Consider the following 23,257-nt stretch of genomic DNA (forward strand, 5'->3'; position numbering starts at 1 on the left):
GTTTGGGCAAGGACACAGGTGCCCCATGATCCCCTATTGCCCGGGGGCCCCATGAGTTGTCAGTCTGCCCCTGCTGAAAGCCCACCAGTGGCTTGTATGGAAGAAGCCTACACACACATTTTGGGTTCGCTGCCAACCTATGGTGGTCAACCCAAATCTCATCTAGATAGATAGGTAAAGTAAGAGAAGCAGCACATGCGTTTGCTACAACACTGTCTCCTTCTTCTGCCTACTAATGCCACCCGGAGTTATGCTAATCCCCTGTAAGCTTCATATTTCTGTGTCATGTCCCGCTGTGAGGATAGCTCATATTACATCTGTAGATGATGAAGCTGCAGGTAGAACAAGTCTGTGCATTTTTCCTCCAGTGACGGGAAAGGAGCTGTCTACTTTCTGAAGGACGCCTACGATGTCCTGACTTCTTCTCTATATTTATAAGCCTCACTTGTCTTTTGTTGTTCTTACTAAACAGTCAGATACTTCTTTTTTTTTTTTTGCTTTAATTACGAAGTCATGTTTAAAAACACACTTGCAAGTCTAACCAATCATAAGAAAGTCAGAGTTATGCATTGTGCCATCTACTTGATTCCCATGATTGGGCAAGTATAGTGTTGCAAATAATAAAATACCTGATGTTGCCAAAAGTATTGGTTGGCCTGCCTTTACACACACATGAACTTTAATGGCATCCCAGTCTTAGTCCGTATCGTTCAATATGGAGTTGGCCCCGCCCTTTGCACCTATAACAGCTTCAGCTCTGCTGGGAAGGCCGTCCACAAGGTTTAGGAGGGTGTCTATGGGAAGGTTTGACCATTCTTCCAGAAGCACATTTGTGAGGTCAGGCGCTGATGTCGGATGAGAAGGCCTGGCTCGCAGTCTTCATCCCAAAGGTGTTCTGTTAGGTTGAGGTCAGGACTCTGTGCAGGCCAGTCAAGTTCCTCCACCCCAAACTCGCTCATCCATGTCTTCATGGACCTTGCTTTGTGCACTGGTGTGCAGTCATGTTGGGACAGGAAGGGGCCATCACCAAACTGTTCCCACAAAGTTGGGAGCAAGAAATTGTCCAAAATGTCTTGGTATGCTGACGCCTTAAGAGTTCCCTTCACTGGAACTAGGGGGCCAAGCCCAACCCCTGAAAAACAACCCCACACCATAATCCCCCCTCCACCAAACTTTACACTGGCACAATGCAGTCAGGCAAGTACCGTTCTCCTGGCAACCACCAAACCCAGACACGTCCATTGGATTACCAGACAGAGAAGCATGATTCATCACTCCAGACAACACATCTCCACTGCTCTAGAGTCCAGTGGTGCCGTGCTTTACACCACTGCATCCGATGCTTTGTATTGCAAGGTTTGATGTAAGGTTTGAATGCAGCTGCTCGGCCATGGAAACCCATTCCATGAAGCTCTCTACACACTGTTGTTGTGCTAATCTGAAGGCCACATGAAGTTTGGAGGTCTTTAGCTATTGACTCTGCAGACAGTTGGTGACTTCTGCGCACTGTGCGCTTCAGCATGCGCTGACCCCGCTCTGTCATGTTACATGGCCTACCACTTGGCGGCTGAGTTGCTGTTGTTCCCAGTTGCTTCCACTTTGTTATAATCTCACTAACAGTTGAGCGTGGAATATTTAGTAGCCAGAAAATGTCACGGATGGACTTTTTTCACAGGTGGCAACCTATCACGGGACCACGCTTGAATTCACTGAGTTCTTGATAGCGACCCATTCTTTCACAAATGTTTGTAGAAGCAGTCTGCATGCCTAGGGGCTTGATTTTGTACACCTGTGGCCATGGAGGGAGCCAAGAACTCTGAGTACACATGTCAATGATGTTCGCACTGGCACGTGCTGCCATTAGCTGTAACTGACAGCTCTGTCAATTAGCTGTCAATTGAAAACACTGGCCCACCTACCTCCCTGAGATCACTGAAGGCCCACCAGTGTCTGGCAACACCAGTATACTGTATAGAAGAAGCCCATCCACATGTCTACAGTGGTGCTCTGTGTTTACAAAGGTACAGAGTTTGGGGCTCAAGTTTATACACTGGAACTGATCTAATGTCTAAAGGTTCTACCCATTATACTTCATGTTTTGGATTGTTGGCCATACACTCATGTTACAATCTGTTTGTACTATCTCAATTAGGTTTTTCACACAAAACACACTTGACTAGATAGGGATAGTGAGGAGCTGAACACAACTGGGTTTGGTTTGAGCAGGGTTCGGTGAACAATACTAAAGTGCAGGTCAAGAAATGGTTCTGGCCATTTTCTAGGCTGATGGGCAAAGGGATTACCAAACACATGGCATGGAGGAATGGGCACTGCCATGAGCTTAATGTACCAAAGCAAGAAACATTTTTTTTTTAAATTTTGTTATGGTCATCATGAAGATTCCAGCGATGCAACTGACTATGTCTTGAACATACCCAAACCCATGGCTCTGCTCCAGACTTGCTTCAGACTTGTGCTGGCACCACAGCCCATCTCCACTCTCATTCAAAAGTATGGAAAATATCAGCTGCATGACAGTACTTTGTTCTCCATTAATTTGTTAAAAAAAGACTGCATGCATCAATGTCTCCAACTGAAACCAACCCATACATCAATGATGGGGCACTATTCCTCCCACTAATACCAATCATGGGCATTAGTTACTTCCACAAAGTATTTACTACTCCCATTGGGCAAAGTCTGCCCCCCCTATAGTCTGAAGGACAGTAAACTGGCCCTTTGTTTGGATATATTGGAGACTCCTTGACTTAGGACATCAAGACCTCTAAATACAGATATGGTGCTTTAAGATCCAGGTGCACATGCACAGTGGCTCTTCTTGTGTTGACAACATGTTGACGTGGGAGAAATCAGAGTGAACAGAGGGATAACTCTTCAATCTTCTGCTGCTTCTTCGTGGTCCAATCAGCAGACTGGAAATGCGTTTGACCAGTCTGGGTTACCACAATCTGGTGAATTTGTGGTAGCACTGAATGCCTGGAAAGGGGAATAATGTTTACTGTATATATAAAGAAATATGTTCTCCTTTATGGAAGTAAAGCCATGGTGGAAGTAGGGTGTGCGGATCTGGTTCTGGTCCTAGGCTGCTACCTCTCTGATCAAGATAGAAGGATCACCAGACAAATAATTCCTGTATATGTGGTTAGGAGCAGCTAGTACAAACAGCTCGCTTGGGAATTTATTTAAAATATTGATTAAAAATCAGATCTATCCAATAGGTTTCGGTATAGAGTCCCCCTCCTTCTTCAGGGTCTGAAGGAATGGCTTGAAATAGAATCAGTATAGAGTTCACTAGAAGGCCTGGAATAAAGCCGGCCATAGACAATGCAATTTTCTTGTGTTTGCAGGAAAGAAAATAACTTGATTCCCCCACCAACACAGCCAGTGTTGATGTGGGGAATCCCTCCTGTGGAGCTATTGTGTTCTCCTTGGGGGGGGTGCTTTCCCTGCCAGAAGAACACAGTGATTATTGCTAAGACCTATAGCCACTGGTAGTAATCGCATGAAAAATCATACCGGCTGGTTGTTCCCAAGTTGTACAGCAATAAAATTGTGTACAATCAGCCTACCCATAGATGGTTCAAATATTGGCTGGTCCCTGTCAAACTGGCTGAAATTTGGTCCATCTATGGCTGGCTTTATGCTGGAATCAGGGGTGGACTGACAACTCATGGGGCCCCCGGGCAATAGGGGATCATGGGGCCCCTGTGTCCTTGCCCAAACTCAAAAAAGCCTATGAAAAAGGTACCAGGGGCATCTCATGGGGCCCCATACTGACCCTGGGCCCTTGGGCAGTGCCCGAGTTTCCAAATGGTCAGGCCGCCCCTGAGTAGAATTGTCATATACTGGTAGCTACCAGACCCTGAAAAAAGGGAAGGCTGTTCCCCTGAAATGCATTAGTTGTATCCAATTTTTTTCATCAATAAATACTTGAAATGATTTACCAAGCGACATGAACATTTGTAGAAGGCACTTCTGACCACACATCTAGGAGCTTCTGCATTGGAATGTTAAGACTTGATGGTTATTTCTGGAAGGGGTGGCTGGATGACAAGTTAAATATTTTGTATTGTACTATTTGGTTAACCTGATAATTAAAAAAAAAATGTATTGTAATTTTTGGAAGCTGACAATACAGTAACATTATTTTATTCTATCCTTTCAGTTCCAGATAACCATCCGGAATGAATTCCACCATGGCTGAAGCTTTCCCGGCCTCCCCAGCGAGTCCAGACCGGCCCCTGCCCCCGGTGACTCGACCTCATGGGGTCTCTGAGGTGACTCCAGCAAAGAAGATAACCTTCTTCAAGAGCGGGGACCCCCAGTTCAGCGGAGTAAAAATGGCCATTAATCGGCGTAGTTTCAAGAGTTTTAGTGCCCTTATGGACGATCTTTCAAACCGAGTCCCTTTGCCGTTTGGAGTTCGGACGATCACTACTCCTCGAGGAACTCATAATATAAACAGGCTGGACCAGCTTCAAGATGGAGGAAGTTATATATGCTCCGATAAAAAATATGTGCAACCCATCGCTGGGCTTAAAGTGGGTGCTCACAAAAGCAGCCGCCCAGTGAGTGCTCGAAAACCGGGTCAACAGGATGAGCCGGAGGAGGAGTTCTCGGCAGCTCACTTTCAACAGGTGCCCAGACTGAGGAAGAAGGTCGTTCTAGTGAAGAATGGAGATCCAACTGTTAGGCGATCCGTCATTCTGAACAGACGCAATGCACGCAACTTCAAGACCTTCCTTGAGGATGCTTCTGATCTTTTGCAGTTTACTGTTCGCCGACTCTACACTGTGGATGGAAGGAGAGTAAGTCCAGCAATAATTTGCAATAGGGAGAATATGTGTAAAGAAAATAAACAATTGGTCTACCTTGAAAATGACTTGGAATCACGAAAAAAAAAAACAGTAGATTTCTCAGTTGGCTGAGATTTTGTTTTTTAAATGGTTGAAAATTGAAAGCACCACTAATAGAAAAAAAAATTAAAATCAAAAAAGGAAGATGAAAGGAAGGATGATGGCCTTGTAGAGGACAAACTTATGAAAGTAGAGCAGAGTTTTCACAGCTGCTATCTAGGGATTGCTAGAGAGCTGTGACATGAGAGAGGGAGCAAAAACCGCTACACAAATGCCATTTACGAGGGAATGGTATGAGGTATGGGAAGGGTCTACTTAAAGGATAAGTTCACGTTTCATTACATGTTACACCCAGGGGCGTACTGTCAACTCATAGGGCCCCCGGGCAATAGGGGATCATGGGGCCCCTGTGTCCTTGCCCACACTCAAAGCACACCCAAAAAAGCCTATAAAAGGTACCAGGGGCATTTCATGGGGCCCCCCAGGGGGGGACTGACCATTCGAGCACTCGGGCACCACCCAAGGGCCCAGGGTCAGTGAGCCCCCTACTGACCCCGAGTGCCGAGTTTCCAAATGGTCGGTCCACCCCTGGCTGCTGCTGAATTATTTATATTCATAGAGAGAATTGTCGCTGTGCATGACCTTGTCCATGGATGGAGCAAAAGAGTAACAAAAAAAAATAAGAAGTTATTTACCCTCCTGAGGATCGAGGGGGGGGGATCCCCCTTCCTGACCAGGCCATTTTTTGCAATACAGCGCTGCGTCACTTTAACTGACAATTGCGCAGTCATGCGACGCTGCACACAAATGAAATGTATGTCTTTTTTTCCTCACAAATAGAGTTTTCTTTCGGTGGTATTTGATCGCCTCTGCGTTTTTTATTTTTTGCGCTATAAAAAAAAAGACTGACAATTTTGAGAAAAAAACAATATTTGTAACTTTTTGCTATTAACCAGTTGCCGACCGCAGATAGCCGAATGACAGCTACACTGCGGCCGGTCAGTTCTGGGAGGGCGTCATATGACGTCCTCCCAGAACGCGCTCTCCTGCGCGCCCCTCGGGGCGCACACCGGGCGATCTCCATGATCGCTGTGTCCTACGGACACAGCTGATCACCTGATGTGGTAAAAGGCCAATCACAGCGGATTTTTGCCACGTGATCAGCCGTGTCCCAATGACACGCTGATCACAGGTAAATGCAATTGCCGGTTCTCGGCTGCACTTTCCTCACGCTGTCAGAACGTGGGGAAAGTACTGCCAAGAACCAGCAGTTGTCAGAGCAGGGATCAGCACCGATCATCAGGGCACTGATGACCAGTGCCCTGATGATCGGTGCCCAGCGGTGCCACCCACCAGTGCCCAGTGGTGCCACCCACCAGTGCCCATCAGTGCCACCCACCTGTGCCACCCAACTCTGCCCATCAGTGCCACCCACCAGTGCCCATCAGTGCCACCCACCAGTGCTCATCAGTGCAGCCCAGCAGTGCTGCCAGTCAGTGCCGAGCAGTGCCGCCAGTCAGTGCCCAGCAGTGCTGCCAGTCAGTGCCGCCTATCAGTGCTGACTATCAGTACCCATCATCAGTGCCGCCTATCCGTGCCACCTCATTAGTGCCGCCTATCAGTGCCCTTCAGTGCCGCCTATCAGTGCTGCCTATCAGTGCCCATCAGTGCTGCCGATCAGTGGAGCCTCATCAACGCACATCAATAATGAAGAAAAATTACCTGTTTGCAAAATTTTATAATAGAAACAAAGAAACCTTTTATTTTTCAAAATGTTTACTTTTTTTTTGTTTATAGTGCAAAAAATAAACCCCCCGGCGGCAAGTAAATACCACCAAAAGAAAGCTCTATTTGTGAGAAAAAATGATAAAAATGGCATATGAGTACAATGTTGCATGACCGCGTAATTGTCATTCAAAGTGCGACAGCGCTGATAAGGAAGGGTAAGGAAGGGGGTAGAAGTGCCTGGTAGGCAAGGGGTTAAACATGTCCGGTAAAATTTTTTTAATAAAAATCAAATTTCCTCATAAATTTCGGCCAAAATGTATTCTGCGACATGTCTAAAAAAAATCCCAATATATGTAAATTAATTGGTTTACGTGAAAGTTATAGCGTCTTCAAATGGCGGTATATATACTGGGATTTTTTTTTTACTAGTAATGGCGGTGATCAGCGACTTATAGCGGGCATTCTGACACCAGCATCATCTAGCTCAGTGGTTCTCAACCTGTGGGTCGCGACCCCTTTGGGGGTCGAACAACCCTTTCATAGGGGTTGTCTGAGACCATTGGAAAACACATATTTCCGATGTGTAAAGAGCAGCTACTGTGTAGAAAGCAGCTACTGCGTAGAGAGCAGCTACTGTGTAGAAAGCAGCAGTATTGGAGGTAAAACGACACTTCATAAATTATAATTACTGGGTAAATAATTTTATGGTTGGGGGTCACCACAACATGAGGAACTGTATTAAATGGTCACGGCATTAGGAAGGTTGAGAACCACTGATCTAGCTCTTTCCTCCCCAGCCTTCCCAGGAACACCCACTTCTCCAGACTGCCATCTACCCAACAAGCCATTTTGATATTTGCATAACTCCTCCCAAGAGCCAGCATCAGGGCTGAGGGCTCCTGAGAGGAGAAGCAGGGTGCTGTGCTTCTCCTCCCACTCACCACGATCAGCCTGCATTGCATATAGAAGGGCAGAGACCCGGTGATGACATCACTAGTTGTATAATATGCACTGAAAACAGGAAGGTTTTATATAAAAATTTCATAAGCGTGTATATGTAGGGGGGAGGAGCCAGAAAAGGCAAAATACTCAGAGGTTTAAAGTGATTTAATGGCTGTGTTCTCCCTCCAGATTGAGAACATACAAGGCGTTCTGCAGTCTCCCAGCATCCTGATCTGTGCGGGCAGAGAGACCTTTAAACCCATCCAGTCTGAAAATATGCGCAAAAGTATCACCGAAAAGCTGCCGGGTCTCCGATCTCAACACATCCACAACCACAACAGTGAGATCCGCGACAACAAGAAAAATGGTGAGTCCTGCAGAGACAGATCACGTCTAATTTCCAGCAAATCAGTGAGACTCACTTCACCAAGAGTCACGGTTCAGTTCTTGGTGGAGCCAGCCTATGACAATGCCTGGCCACAGCCACTAGCTCTGATTCCACCTTTGTATCTGCTGTGTGTGTTCCTCTGGCTGCTTCCAATCCACTTCTTTCATATACACTAGAGCATAAAAAAAACCAACAGGGATGGTGGGAACCCCTCATAATGGGTACAGTGTGTGTACAGACCCGGTAAACTCAGCACAGGGATGGTGGGAACCCCTCATAACGAGCTCAACAGGTGTACAGACCCGGGAACTCAGCACAGGGATGGTGGGAACCCCTCATAACGAGCTCAGCAGATGTACAGACCCGGGAACTCAGCACAGGGATGGTGGGAACCCTCATAACGGGCTCAGCAGGTGTACAGACCCGGGAACTCAGCACAGGGATGGTGGGAACCCCTCATAACGGGCTCAGCAGTTGTACAGACCGGGAACTCAGCACAGGGATGGTGGGAACCCCTCATAACGGGCTCAGCAGGTGTACAGACCCGGGAACTCAGCACAGGGATGGTGGGAACCCCTCATAACGGGCTCAGCAGGTGTACAGACCCGGGAACTCAGCACAGGGATGGTGGGAACCCCTCATAACGGGCTCAGCAGGTGTACAGACCCAGGAACTCAGAACAGGGATGGTGGGAACCCTCATAACGGGCTCAGCAGGTGTACAGACCGGGAACTCAGCACAGGGATGGTGGGAACCCCTCATAACGGGCTCAGCAGGTGTACAGACCCGGGAACTCAGCACAGGGATGGTGGGAACCCCTCATAACGGGCTCAGCAGGGATACAGACCCGATAATTCAGAACAGGGATGGTGGGAACCACTCATAATGGGCACAGCGGGTGTACAGTCCTGGGAACTCAGCACAGGGATGGGGGGAACCACTCATAATGGGCAAAACAGGTGTGTAGACGCAAGAATTCAGAATAGGGATGGTGGGAAGCATTCATCACAGTCATAACAGGTGTGCAGACCCTGGAGTTTGGTACAAAGATGGTGTGACCCCACAATGGCTATAGCAGATGTACAGACCCAGAAGCCCAGCATAGGGGTGGTGAGAACCCCTCATAATGGGCACAGCAGGTGTACAGACCCAGAAGCCCAGCATAGGGGTGGTGGGAACCCCTCATAATGGGCATAGCAGGTGTACAGATCCAGGAACTCTGCACAGAGGTGGTGGGAACCCCCCATAATGGACACAACAGGGGTAGAGACCAGGGAATTTAGAACAGGGGGGTGGGAACCCCTCAGTATAGGTACAGCAGGTGTGCAGACCCAGGCATTTATAACAGGGATGGTGGTAACCCCTCATCATGATCACAACAGACCCAGGAGCATTCCACTCTGGTGTATATCATCTCCAACATCCTGCATTCCAATGCCATGCTTCTATGTAAAGCTGAGCACACAACATGGGATAGGGCCTGGGGTGGGTTACCCCCAGCCAATTGGACAATGGAGAAGCCACACTTTTTTTTTCTTTTACAAGCCTGATAGCTGACATCTGATGTTACTCATCATTATGCAATCCGGTTTGAATTTGGTGCAGGAATATCAGTCTTCATACAAATCCCCATCACGACGCATTCATGTTCATATAAATGCCTATATAATCAGCTCAGCGTGTACGCATGGCAGAGAGTCCTCAACGCCAACACCAGTCTGCACGGGTCTCCTTTCATCGTCTATGCTTCATATAGAGGATGTCCCATCAAAGTGCTCATATTGTGTCTAATCGTTCCCAATAAAACGTATAACTGCAGTGACAGCGGCAGATGTTCCGGCTTGGGGCTCAGCCATGGATTTACATGCAGGAACATCTACACGGGATTTCCATCCCGGACTGCTGATGTCTTGAGCCTTTAGCATCTCCGGCTAATCCGGGGTTCCCAGGCTGTGTTTGATGTGGGGCAGGAGCCGGCTTGTACGGAAGAACTTCAAAGCTTTCAGGTCCAGAGGAGAGGACGGGACCGTCGTGAGAACCTCGTAACTCCAGGAAGGACACGAGGATCCTCAATCCCCATAATTCCTTCAACGTAAACTTGACTTCCCTGCACCTCGCCTACTCCAGATACTCACGTTTCTTCCCTTTGGAGCAGAGACAAAGTCTTTTTCAGATTCTGATTCTGATTCCTTCATGAGTCGGACCTGGCAAGAAAAAAAAAAACATCTTCAGCACAATCTCTCCAGTAAATGTTAATTTCCCCATCCTGCCAGAAATCCAGATGTGCTGGAACGTCATAGAGGGACAAACTTGTAAGTTGTTTCGTGGCAGTAGTAATACCACCACTAGGTTATAGTGTTGTATTTGCTCTTATCAGTGTCCAGTGGCATGATGGGGGTCCTAAGGGATCTTCCCAATGGACAAGAGAACTAAATTGATGCACCACGTAAGATGTGGGTTGGGAGTACTTACCTGGCATGGAGGGTTCCAAGGGGCCAGGTGTCTCCTGATTTGAGCGGTGCTACCTGGTCTGGCCAGGGGCTGGGAAGGCTGAGAGCCTGGGGTGTTAAGCGCACCTTGCGGGTGGCGTCCTGGGGTGCTCTGAGTATTATAGGTTTGGGGTCCCATTGTGAGAAATTGCACTAGGCCACAACACCACTTAATTTTTCTGCGCAGTGCTTCATTGGCTAAGCCTTGGCTGAGACCAGGTAATTTTTGTCACCAGACCGCATTGTCATGGCACTTTTTATTTACTTTTCCTCATGTTTCTGTCACATTTCCCTTTTTTCATATGTCACCTTTCCACTCAGGATTGTAGGTTGTGAGTCCTTGGGCCTACCCTGAAGTCTACGGGAAGGATGGTGGCCATTAGGTTCCTTCCTTCCCTGCCTTGGGACGTCTTTCTTCGGTAGAGGCTCCCAACCCGTACTCAATGGTAGGCTTCATGTTTCTGTCACTTTTCCTTTTTTTCATATGTCACCTTTCCACTCAGGATTGTAGAGCGTGAGTCTTTGGGCCTACCCTGAAGTCTACGGGGAGGATGCTTGGCCATCAGGATCCTTACTTCCCTGCCTTGGGATGTCTTTCTCTGGTAGAGGCTCCCAACCAGTACTCAGTGGTAGGCTTCAGCTGATCATGAGGAGTTGGATCCACCGGGCCTTTTGGCTAGGTGGACCTGAGAGTTCCTTAACCCCATCAGGAGTCAGGATCAGGGAGGGGTCTTTCTTCTTTGAGAGGAGACCATGGCAAGAAAAAAAACCATCTTCAGCACGATCTCTCCAGTAAATGTTAATTTCCCCATCCTGCCAGAAATCCAGATGTACTGTAACTTCATAGAGGGACAAACTTGTAAGTTCATTCTGATGAATCCCAGAAAAAAAAACCCAAACTCTCAACATATAGAAAAATCCCCAAAAATCTGCATTTACATTCGTTCTGTGTGAATTGGGCAAAAATGAATGCTCTGTAGGCTAATTTCCCTTCTGACCAAATGTTCTTCTATTATAGCGGGTCATAAAATACCCCATTATGGCCAGTAGAGGGAGCTGAGGAGCATAGGAAATACAAATGTCTTTGTAAGGAGATACAATGTAACAATTGTGGAAAACACTAGTGCGTGTGGGATACATGTATTTCCAACAACTAATGACCATGCGACCATAGGCATCCTGGCAACCAATAACTCCAGCAGTTGCTAGGATGTGGGTGGCTACTAACATACAAGCATTCTGAGGCATTTGTGCAAGTTGTTGTTTCGTGGCAGTAGTAATACCACCACGAGATTATAGTGTTGTATTTGCTCTTATCAGTTTCCAGTGGCATGATGGGGGTCCTGAGGGATCTTCCCAATGGGCAAGGGAACTAAATTGATGCACCACGTAAGAAGTGGGTTGGGAGTACTTACCCGGCATGGAGGGTTCCAAGGGGCCAGGTGTCTCCTGATTTGAGTGGTGCTACCTGGTCTGGCCAGGGGCTGGGAAGACAGAGAGCCTGTGGTGTTAAGCACACCTTGGGGGTGGCATCCTTGGGTGCTCTGTGTATTATGGGTTTGGGGCCCCATTGTTAGAAAAGGCACTAGGCCACAACACCACTTGATTTTTCAAGGATGTGTGACCACCAGGTTCCTTCCTTCCCTGCCTTGGGACGTCTTTCTCCAGTAGAGGCTCCCAACCAGTACTCAGTGGTAGGCTTCATGTTTCTGTCACTTTCCCTTTTTTTCGTATGTCACCTTTCCACTCAGGATTGTAGAGTGTGAGTCCTTGGGCCTACCCTGAAGTCTACGGAGAAGATGCTTGGCCATCAGGTTCCTTCCTTCTCTGCCTTGGGACGTATTTCTCCGGTAGAGGCTCCCAACCAGTTCTGTCACTTTCTCTTTTTTTCGTATGTCACTTTCCCTTTTTTTCGTATGTCACCTTTCCACTCAGGATTGTAGGGTGTGAGTCCTTGGACCTACCCTGAAGTCTACGGGGAGGATGCTTGGCCATCAGTTCCCTTACTTCTTTGCCTTGGGATGTCTTTCTCTGGTACCCAGTGGTAGGCTTCAGCTGATCATGAGGAGTTGGATCCACCGGGCCTTTTCGCTAGGTGGACCTGAGAGTTCCTTAACCCCATCAGGAGTCAGGATTGGGGAGGGGTCTTTCTTCTTTGAGAGGAGACCATGAGACACCCTAGTACACTTTTTTGTGTGTGTTCACTATGATGTTATATTTTTGCACACTGCACCACGGGCTCATTAAAAAACGAGAAATAAAAATGAATTCCAGCTGCAGCCAGAAGTTTAATTTGGTGGGCAGCAGAGCCTTCCGTTTAGTTTGACTGTCTGCTGAACCACTGTAAACACACACCCCATCCCTACTCACAATATGTATGTTATAGTGTGCTATCACAGTGTGATAAGTCACTATTACCCATTCTATGTCAGTAGGGTGATATCCAATCCTCCGTCTTTCAGGGACCACTTGTAGTAACTGTCACCCCTTGTGGTGTCGCTGTCAGTACATGATTTGTCATTCACCCACACACTTACTCATGCAGCTGATGTTCACCCACACCTCCCTCCCCTGCTTCATTCTGGTTTCCCTTTGGTGGATATACCTTTGAGTGTCTTGCTTCATGGCTGTGGAAAATATAACTAACTAACTAACTATATATATATATATATATATATATATATATATATATATATATATATATTTAAAGAGAGCACTACCTGTCAAACTCACCCATCGGGTGAGATTTACTAAAACTGGAACACTCAGAATCTGGTACAGTACAGCTGTGCATGGTAGCCAATCAGCTTGTTCTGTTAAGCTTTAACAATAGAACCTGGAAGCTGATTGGTTTCTATGCAGAGCTGCCCCAGATTTTGAAAGATCCAGTTTTAGTAAATCTCCTCCATTGAGTCATTGGAATGCATTACAATCACAGGACAAATACTATCATCATGTTTGCAACACATTATCCTCATTTAAGATCCCTATGTGGCAAAAAAAAAACAACAACGCTTAGGAGGCGGTAGTATCACTTTCAGAACGTCACCAAATCGCTGCTCTTGAAAGTGATCCACTGCAGAGGGGAAGTAGAGAATACAACAAATGTAACTTAAGCTGAGCATACATGGATACAAATTTAGAAGGAACCAGACAAATTTCCACTTGTGTATGGCCATTCCCATTTATGGGAATCGATCAATAGCAGGAACCGGCTAAATTTTGATTAATATATGGTCATTCACATTTATGAGAAGCAATTGATAGCAGGAATCAGACAGATTTCTATTCATATATGGCCGTTCTCATTATGAAAATCGTTTGATAGCAGGACCCGACCAAATTTCCATTCTTGTATGGCTATTCCCATTATGAAAATTGTTTGATAGCAGGAACCGACCAAATTTCCATTCTTGAATGGCTATTCCCATTATGAAAATTGTTTGATAGCAGGAACCGACCAAATTTCCATTCTTGAATGGCTATTCCCATTATGAAAATCGTTTGATAGCAGGAACCGACCAAATTTCAATTCTTGTATGGCTATTCCCATTATGAAAATCGATTGATAGCAGGAACTGACCAAATTTCCATTCTTGTATGGCTATTTCCATTATGAAAATCGTTTGATAGCAGGAACCGACCAAATTTCCATTCTTGTATGGCTATTCCCATTATAAAAATCAATTGATAGCAGGAACCGACCAAATTTCCATTCTTGCATGGCTATTCCCATTATGAAAATCAATTGATAGCAGGAACCGACTGAATTTCTATTCTTGTATGGCTATTCCCATTATGAAAATCGTTTGATAGCAGGAACCGACCAAATTTCCATTCTTGTATGGCTATTCCCATTATGAAAATCGTTTGATAGCAGGAACCGACCAAATTTCCATTCTTGTATGGCTATTCCCATTATGAAAATCGTTTGATAGCAGGAACCGACCAAATTTCCATTCTTGTATGGCTATTCCCATTATGAAAATCGTTTGATAGCAGGAACCGACCAAATTTCCATTCTTGTATGGCTATTCCCATTATGAAAATCGTTTGATAGCAGGACCTGGCCAAATTTCCATTCTTGTATGGCTATTCCCATTATGAAAATAGTTTGATAGCAGGACCTGGCCAAATTTCCATTCTTGTATGGCTATTCCCATTATGAAAATCGTTTGATTAGCAGGAACCGACCAAATTTCCATTCTTGTATGGCTATTCCCATTATGAAAATCGTTTGATAGCAGGACCTGGCCAAATTTCCATTCTTGTATGGCTATTCCCATTATGAAAATCGATTGATAGCAGGAACCGACCAAATTTCAATTCTTGTATGGCTATTTCCATTATGAAAATCGTTTGAAAGCAGGAACCGACCAAATTTCAATTCTTGTATGGCTATTTCCATTATGAAAACCGATTGATAGCAGGAACCGAGCAAATTTGGATCCCTGTATGGCCATTTTCATTCATAAGAAGTTGATCCATAGCAGGAATCAGCCGAATTTCCATTCACAAATGGCCTTTCTGATTCATGAGAAGTCAATCGATAGCAGGAACCAGCCAAATTTGGATCCATGTATGCCCATTCCCATTCATGAGAAAATGATTGATAGCAGGAACGGATAAATTTTGATCCATGTATGGCCATTCCCATTTATGAGAAGTCAATCGACAGCAGGAACTGGCCGAATTTTGATCCATGTTTGGCCATTCCCATTCATGAGAAGTTGATCTATTAGCTTGTTGGAAAATATTGCTTCTAACACTGCATGTAGCCAATCAGCTTCAGTGATAATCAGTGTGTTCTGATAGCAGGGAAGTCCTACTATCAGAATGCAATAGAGCAGCAGGGAAGATTCCCCCATCCACCTTGAATGTTTGGATGGGGGAATCAGTTCAGTTTTTTATGCCTGAATAGAAAAAAAAAACAGCTTTAGCCTTACAATGGTCCTGCATTGTGCCTAATAATGTCAGAGTACCTGTGATCGATGGATCAAGGGATTATAACCTCTCTCAGGTTTATATTGCAGTCTGTGCCCCCATTAGGAATGTGCCCCCTTTAGGTTGATTCTCCTTCTCTATTTGTCCTGGTAACAGTTACCACTGAGAGTGAAAGAAAATCCCAAATTTTGGGATGTCATCAGAACAGGAACAGGGAAAATCTTCCAATGGTTAGATCTGGTGACAACTAGGGACTCTATCACTTTGGAGGGCTTTCTGCTCACTTCCTGTTTTGGCTATGGGTCAGGAAGTGAAGGGAAATTTCCCCAATGGGACAAAAAAACTGAGAGGGGTTATAACTCTCGCCTGCCTTAACCAAAATGTAAAAAAATATTTTGCCTTTAGCTTTACTTTAATCCCTTGGCGCCGGCACATCGTGGTCCTTTAAGGGGTTTAAATTGTGGGAGGCGGTGCTGGGTTTGTGATAATGTGACCACTATGATTGGCTGTTGCAGCAGTCACATGATCAGAAAGCTCCTGATCGCAAGTAGAGATTGGGAGCTTTCTGTTAGCTGCCAGTAACTGTGTCGGGAGTGAGCACAGTGCATGCTCTTGGCAGAATTCTGTTTTTTTTTTTGGTACGGGTGGGCCTTAACACTGTAAGGCCACATATATGCATGGGGCTGGTAGGAAGGAGTTAAGGTAACTTGCTGCCTCATGGACATAAATAGTAGCAAGGAACAGCAGACAAGTATTAATAAAAAAGGAAAACACAACATTCTCAACTGTTTTTAGGACTCAGTCCAACTTGAACATGTTAATTAACTGGTATCTTCTTTTTTTTTTCTTGGCATGATGACCCCGCTGCAGCCAACTTTGGAATTAAAGCCAAGAAGAGTGTGATTCACCCACGTTCTGCATCAAGCAACAAGACCAGGTTCTCCCTGTCATCGGAAAAATCTGATTCCAATGGACTAAATATGTCGCCGGCAAACAGTGGCTTTGCATCTTATTCCAACACATGTCCAGATGGAAAATCAGAGGACACAGGCCACTCACTGCTCAATGATGACATTGAAAAAAAAGTTCACGTAAACAAAGATGGCAGCCTTTCAGTGGAGATGAAGGTGCGTTTTCGCTTACTCAACGAGGAGACCCTTCAATGGTCCACACAAATAAAGAAGTCCAGTACATCCGGCAAGGCCAAATGTGAACAGCTTTGTTTATATGATGAAAATGGTAAAAAAGAGATGAACCAAGAAAACTTTTCTGAGACAGATGAGTCTTTTTATCCATGTGATGGCGACTCATACAGCTCAAAGCTTAATGATGAGGAATTAGACATGTACTGTGCCCACTGTGGCATGCAGTGTCAAGATTATGACATCTGGAAGAACCCTATGCATGCCAACCCTCAAGAGAACTATGCCAAGAGGGAAACTTGGCAAACTCGGTCATCTGCTTCAAGCACTTCCTCACATCACAAATTAGTGTCCGAGCAAAAAGCATCTATAGACAGCCTCCGTACCGTGTCTTCTGAAGAGTACATGGAGCATGTTGTCCACAAATCCTCTCGCTATTCTGAAACTAAAGAAAATGGAGAAACAACCATTAGGTACTCAAGAGTTAGTCAGTGCACAAGTCATAGTAGTCAGTCAACTGCAGTTTCAAATGTGGATGCATCCTCAGATACAGCCAGGCAGAAGACAGGTGATAGCCAAAAGAGGTCTCGTACTAGTCGTAGAAGTCAAATGTCTTTGCAGAGCCAGGAGTCACAGCATTCTGAAGGACACTTAACAAATGAAGGGGGAAGCTTGGAAGACTGCAATGAACCATCTCCCACACCTTGTTCTGATGGTGCAAGCTGTAGTCAAAGAGTCAAAATGGTTTCACAGTCATTGCACTCTAGAACAAGTCAGAGCAGACTACTCAAACAAGGCAGCACTAATACCAAGAGCTTTGGGTCAAATATCAGTTACAATGAAAATGAAGAAAGAGATGAAACTAGTGCTAAAGCAGCACTTATGAACATGCTGAGTGTTTCCACCGAAAGAGGAGAGTCTGAAGACCATAGTGAATGTACAGAGCAACCAGTGACCACAAATGAACCAAGAGAACAAGAAAATGAAGGACATACAGTCCCAGATGTCCCTTTGAAATCCAGCACTAGTGATTGTGATAAGTGTTCCTCAAGAGCAAGCTCTCATTCCAGATCTTCAGCTGGAAGAAGAGAGAAAAATCAAAGTTGTAGCCAAAATGGTGATCGTGGTTCCTGCAGTTCTCTTCGCTTGTCTTGCATTTCAAAGCAAAATAGTGAAAAAATATTGGACCATCAGGAAAGTTTGGAAAATTGTGAGGCCATTGTGAATGGAAACAGGTCTGTCTCTTCTAAATCAAACAGAAAATCCTTTGCAGAAAGTCGGGGACAGAGCTTTCAGTCTAACCGGTCGCACCAAACAATGTCACCTGTAGCAGATGCAACTTTGCCCCAAGAGCAAGAAGACCATCAAGGAACAATTCCAGAGGACAGTTGCAATGAATCTTTAGAATCACACTGCACAGGTAAATCTGAAGACGGCACAGCAGCTATGGCCAATGGAGATGTTCAGGCAAGCCTTTCAGTTTCACGTTCATCAAGTAAATCCCAATCCTTTAGTTCAAAATACAACAATGTAAGCTGCCCGGAAAATGAGAAACATTATAGCATTAGTTCACAAGTGTCATCAGCGTCTGAGAAAAAAGACAAACTGGTTGGGTCCTCTGAAATATGTGATCACAGTTCTTCAAGAGATAGTGCCAGAGCCATGTCCCAAAATAGTAAAGATGATGACAAGCTAAATGATCAGAATGAAAATGCTGAAACATGTAGCAGGATATCAGCTTCAGAGACTCCCTGCATTCACAGTCCTTCACCTCCAAAAGATAAACCCGTCAAAAGACACTTGCGATCCTCTCACTATAAATATTCCGTTAACAGCATTAACAGTGACCCATTGAGAAACATTAATGGAGAAATGGCCGACAGTTCACGATCTTCAACACCTGCATCAAAGGGTTTGTTGGTATCTAAGACTAGCATTGAGACCTGCAAAATGTTTAAAAAAGCAGTTTCTAATAATAATAGTACAGAGGATATTCTTAACACCAAAAAACGTAAACACAGCTCTAGTTCTTCAAAGAGAAAACTCAAAGTAGATTCGGTAGATGCAGAACACAATGTAAATGGTGAGCTTACACCATCTGCACTACCAAATGTTTCTCCAGAAGAAGTCGTAAATGAATGGCTTAAAAAAATTCCCTCAGAATCAATAGCTGTTGAGTATGAAGTTGAAGAATGCCAAAAAAAAGCCATTATGGATATCGAAACTGAAGGACCAAATTTAGATGTTGATAAAGAGGACAATGGTGAACTGAATGAGGTCTCTACAACAGAAGAACAAAATAATGATCAAGTTGGCAAGCAGATGACTGAGGTGTGTTCTATTGATAATGCCAATCAAACAGCAGATGCAAATTTGTCCGATAGGGAAGAAATTGACACGTCTGATTTGTCAAATAACTCAAAAACAAATAATGCGAAAGATGAGGCAGTGACAGAGGACTGCATTTGTGATAATAGGTCACTACCAAACAACATACATAATTCTGTGCAAATAATGAAAGCACTGCTAAATCCATTACAGGAAGCAAAGCTTGACCGGTCAAACAGTTTACCAGAAGTATCACAGACCATGGGAAGGAAGCTTAGTAACTCAGCACAGGTCCTGATCTCATGCCTTGCTAGTCTTCAGCTTCTAAATGATGGTCCAACAGATCCCACAAAAAACTTAAATGACTCAAAGTATATTGAACTTTTAAATATTTTTCAAGCACTATGGGCAGAAGGTCCAGCCAATAAAAATATAACTGATCTTAAGTCTGCAAAGCACTATTCCAGAGAAGATGAGTTGACTCCAGTTTCATCTTCTGGAGTGGATATCAACAGTGGGTTTGATGGATCAGGTGATGGTAGCATAACTGGTGGAGGTGATAATACTGCAACTGAAAAATCAGTAGTTAAGGAAGTGGAATGTGATAGTAAAAACATACAACATTGTGCTGAAGAGCCAACCTCTTCAGGAGAACAGGATACAGGAAGTGGTCAAACAGCCACAACAGAAACTGCCGATGCTGGTTTTGATGAAACTAAATCTTACGTCATGGATGAAAATATGAATGAAAAAAAGATAGACAGCAATTCTGATGGAGATGTAAAAGACTCTATGAAAGGGCAAGGAAGCACTGATACAGAAGCTGCAGAGGACCATGCTATGAGTAATAATGACACCATGAATATCCTTAGCCATAGTGGAAATGAGGTAAAAACCCAAGAGTCTAACTCGCAGGAGACAAATGACGTCAATTCCTGCAGTCAGACCACTATCATATCTACATCTGATTCAAATGGGAAAAACAATCCAGCAACGAATAACCAAACATTTAATGCTGACCCAGTTTGGGTACTGAAGCTACTAAAAAAAATTGAGAAGGAATTTATGACTCATTATGTGGATGCAATGTATGATTTCAAGGTCAGGTGGAATTTAGAAAACAATGAAAATCTTGATGAGATGATTGCAGAACTTAAGAGTGAGGTAAGCCAAAGAATCCAGAGGAGTATTTCAAAGGAATTGAAGAAAATTCGGAGTCGAGCAGGAATAAGGATGCCAAGGCCCCCTGCTGATGGTCCTAAGCGCAAGTCTTCTTTGCAAGCAGAGGAAAGGCGAAGACGTTTGCAAACAATGCATAGAGGGTCCATGCATGGTTATGCAGGTGGCAATAACATGGAAGTTGGAACTAACGATTCATGTGAGACTGATGAAGAAGATCTAACTTTCAGTGCTTCATTCGCAGATGACAGCAGTGGACAAGCGAATGACGAGTTCTGCCCATGTGAAAAATGCATAAAACAGAAGAAATTATCAAAATTATCAAAACCAAAGCTTCCAGTTGCAGATGCTCCTATTGTGAGAGCATTTGACCTTCAACAGATATTGAAGATGAAAAGGGAAAACAATGAGCCAAAAAATGCTGGAGAAGAAGCATGTGACAATACCATAGAGGCAGCAACTGAAAAAGAGAGTCCTGAAGGCCAAAATGAAGAAGATGCCATTGAAGTTGCCTCTCTGGCTTCTAAAGCTGGTGATGAAAATACAACAAAATCAGACATTGTGGAACAAGATGGTGAAGATAACGAGGCTGATGACCATCAGGATAAATCAGCTGTAGAAGAAGATGACATATGCGAAGCAAATGACCTTCAATGTGAATATGAAGAAGAAATTGAAAACCAAGACTCCAATGTAGAAAACTTGGACGGTGAAGTTGAAAATGCCATATCTGATGAACTTGACTCTGAAGGTGCCCAAGGGAAGGAGGTGAGCACAGACTGCCCAGCAGATGAGGACAACACAGCAGTGTGCGAAGATGAACAGCCAAATCAGCTAGAGGATATCCACCAAGATCAAGAATTAACATCTGAACAAGAGGAAATTAAAGAGGTGTCTGATCCTGGTGATGAACAACCCATGCAGGATGAAGTTGCTGTTTCAGAAGAGTGTTCTCAAAATGGTTCTTTCCATGAAGAAAGTGAAACAATGAACCCTATTATCAAAACTGAGGAAAACTCAGAAGATGAAAACACAGAAGCTGTCGAATCCCCTGGATCATACTTCCAGAGATCATGTTTAGGTCGTGGTTCTCTCATAACACAGAATGGCTCTGTGGAGGATCTAGAAGAATTTAAAGAGACAAACAATACATTAGGGGAAATATCACCAAATGGACAATCAAACAGTTCTGGTAGTAAACAGTCCCATATGTACCCTGACAGTTCCTCTGAAGAGGAGGAGGATGGAGACTCTCCAAGAACAAGCCCTGTTGGTATAAATAAAAGTGAAAGTAATGGGCAGGTATCAAACAACAAAAGAAGCTTTGAGGATTGTGACAGTAAATCAAAGAAGGCTTTGGAAGATGATATTATTGATCAAGATGACCTGGACTTCTAGGTAAAAGAACTCTTAGACCCTTTTATATACGTCTAAAAAGCAATGCTCAACAGATCCAACTGGTAAAAATGATATTTACACTGCAGTTTATTTGTCGTGTACCTAGCTAATTACAAGCATCTTTTAGCCTTCTGTTAGAAAAGGCTCAAATTTGCAGCACCTATTTTCTGGATTATAAAGCTTGTGTTTGGCACTGAAAATTGGTGTTTTGAAATTGCTGCTGAAATCAGGGTTCTCACAATGGTTGAACAGCAGGTGGAGAGTCCATGACCATTTATAGTGCTGTTCAGTCATTTCTCAACTTGCAGCATCAACTATACCAGTGGTCTCCAAACTGTGACCCGGGGGCCCTTTGCTAGCCTTTATCTGGCCCTTGGGATACTTTTCTTCCCCCCAGACACCAACAATGGGAATAATTCCTGTTACTAACGGTAACAATGGGGCACTATTTCTCTCATTGGCACAAACGATGGGGCACTATTCCTCTCACTGTTACCAACAATGGGACACTATTTATCCTACTGACACCATTAATGGAGCACTATTCCTCTCACTGATACCAACAATAGGACATTATTCCTCCCACTGACACAAATGATGGGGCACTATTCCTCTCACTGATCCCAACAATGGGACATTATTTATCCTACGGACACCAATAATGGGACACTATTTATCCTACTGACACCAATAATGGGGCACTATTCCTACCACTGATGCCAACAATAAGACATTATTCCTCCTGCTGACACAAATGATGGGGCACTATTCCTCCCACTGTTATCAATGATGGGACACTATTCCTCCCACTGATACCAATGATGGGGCACTATTCCTCCCACTGATACCAATGATGGGGCACTATTCCTCCCACTGATACCAATGATGAGGCATTATTCCACCCACTGATACCAATGATGGGACACTATTCCTCCCACTGATACCAATGATGGGACACTATTCCTCCCACTGATACCAATGATGGGGCACTATTCCTCCCACTGATACCAATGATGAGGCACTATTCCTCCCACTGAAACCAATGATGGGGCACTATTCCTCCCACTGAAACCAACGATGGAGCACTACTCCTCTCACTGATACCAACAATAGGACACCATTCCTCCCACTGACACAAATGATGGGGCACTATTCCTCTCACTGATACCAACAATGGGACATTATTTATCCTACTGACACCAATAATGGGACACTATTTATCCTACTGACACAAATGATGGGGCACTATTCCTCTCACTGGTACCAACAATGGGACACTATTTATCCTACTGACACCAATAATGGGTCACTATTCCTACCTCTGATGCCAACAATAAGACATTATTCCTCCCGCTGACACCAATGATGGGGCACTATTCCTCCCACTGTTATCAATGATGGGACACTATTCCTCCCACTGAAACCAACGATGGTGCACTATTCCTCCCACTGAAACCAATGATGGGGCACTATTCCTCCCACTGACACCAGTGATGGGGCACTATTTCTCCCACTGATACCAATGATGGGACACTATTCCTTCCATTGACACCAATGATGAGGCACTATTCCTTCCACTGACACCAATGATGAGGCACAATCCCTACCATTAATACCAATGATGGGGCACTATTCCTACCACTGATACCAATGATGGAACACTATTCCTACTACTTACACCAATGATGGGGCACTATTCCTCCCACTGACACCAGTGATGGAGCACTATTCCTCCCACTGATATTGATAATGGAACACTATTCCTACCACTGACACCAGTGATGGGGCACTATTTCTCCCACTGACACCAATGATGGGGCACTATTTATCTTGCTAATGCCA

The 23,257-nt window shown here is 44.6% G+C and overlaps 1 protein-coding gene across 1 annotated transcript; it reads left to right on the top strand.

Annotated features, from left to right (window-relative positions):
- Window positions 1–4,205: 4,205 nt before the first annotated feature.
- Window positions 4,206–21,453, top strand: RP1L1 (RP1 like 1). Its single transcript, XM_089688731.1, has 3 exons — window positions 4,206–4,829; window positions 7,737–7,914; window positions 16,239–21,453. Exons 1-3 carry the CDS (start codon window positions 4,206–4,208, stop codon window positions 21,413–21,415), a joined length of 5,979 nt encoding a protein of 1,992 aa, XP_089544857.1. The 3' UTR covers window positions 21,416–21,453.
- The last annotated feature ends 1,804 nt before the right edge of the window (window positions 21,454–23,257 follow it).

This window comes from Staurois parvus, unplaced genomic scaffold, assembly GCF_062004578.1.
Source record: "Staurois parvus isolate SC_StPar_1 unplaced genomic scaffold, SC_StPar_1.0 ptg000453l, whole genome shotgun sequence".
In the NCBI taxonomy this organism is placed as follows: domain Eukaryota; kingdom Metazoa; phylum Chordata; class Amphibia; order Anura; family Ranidae; genus Staurois; species Staurois parvus.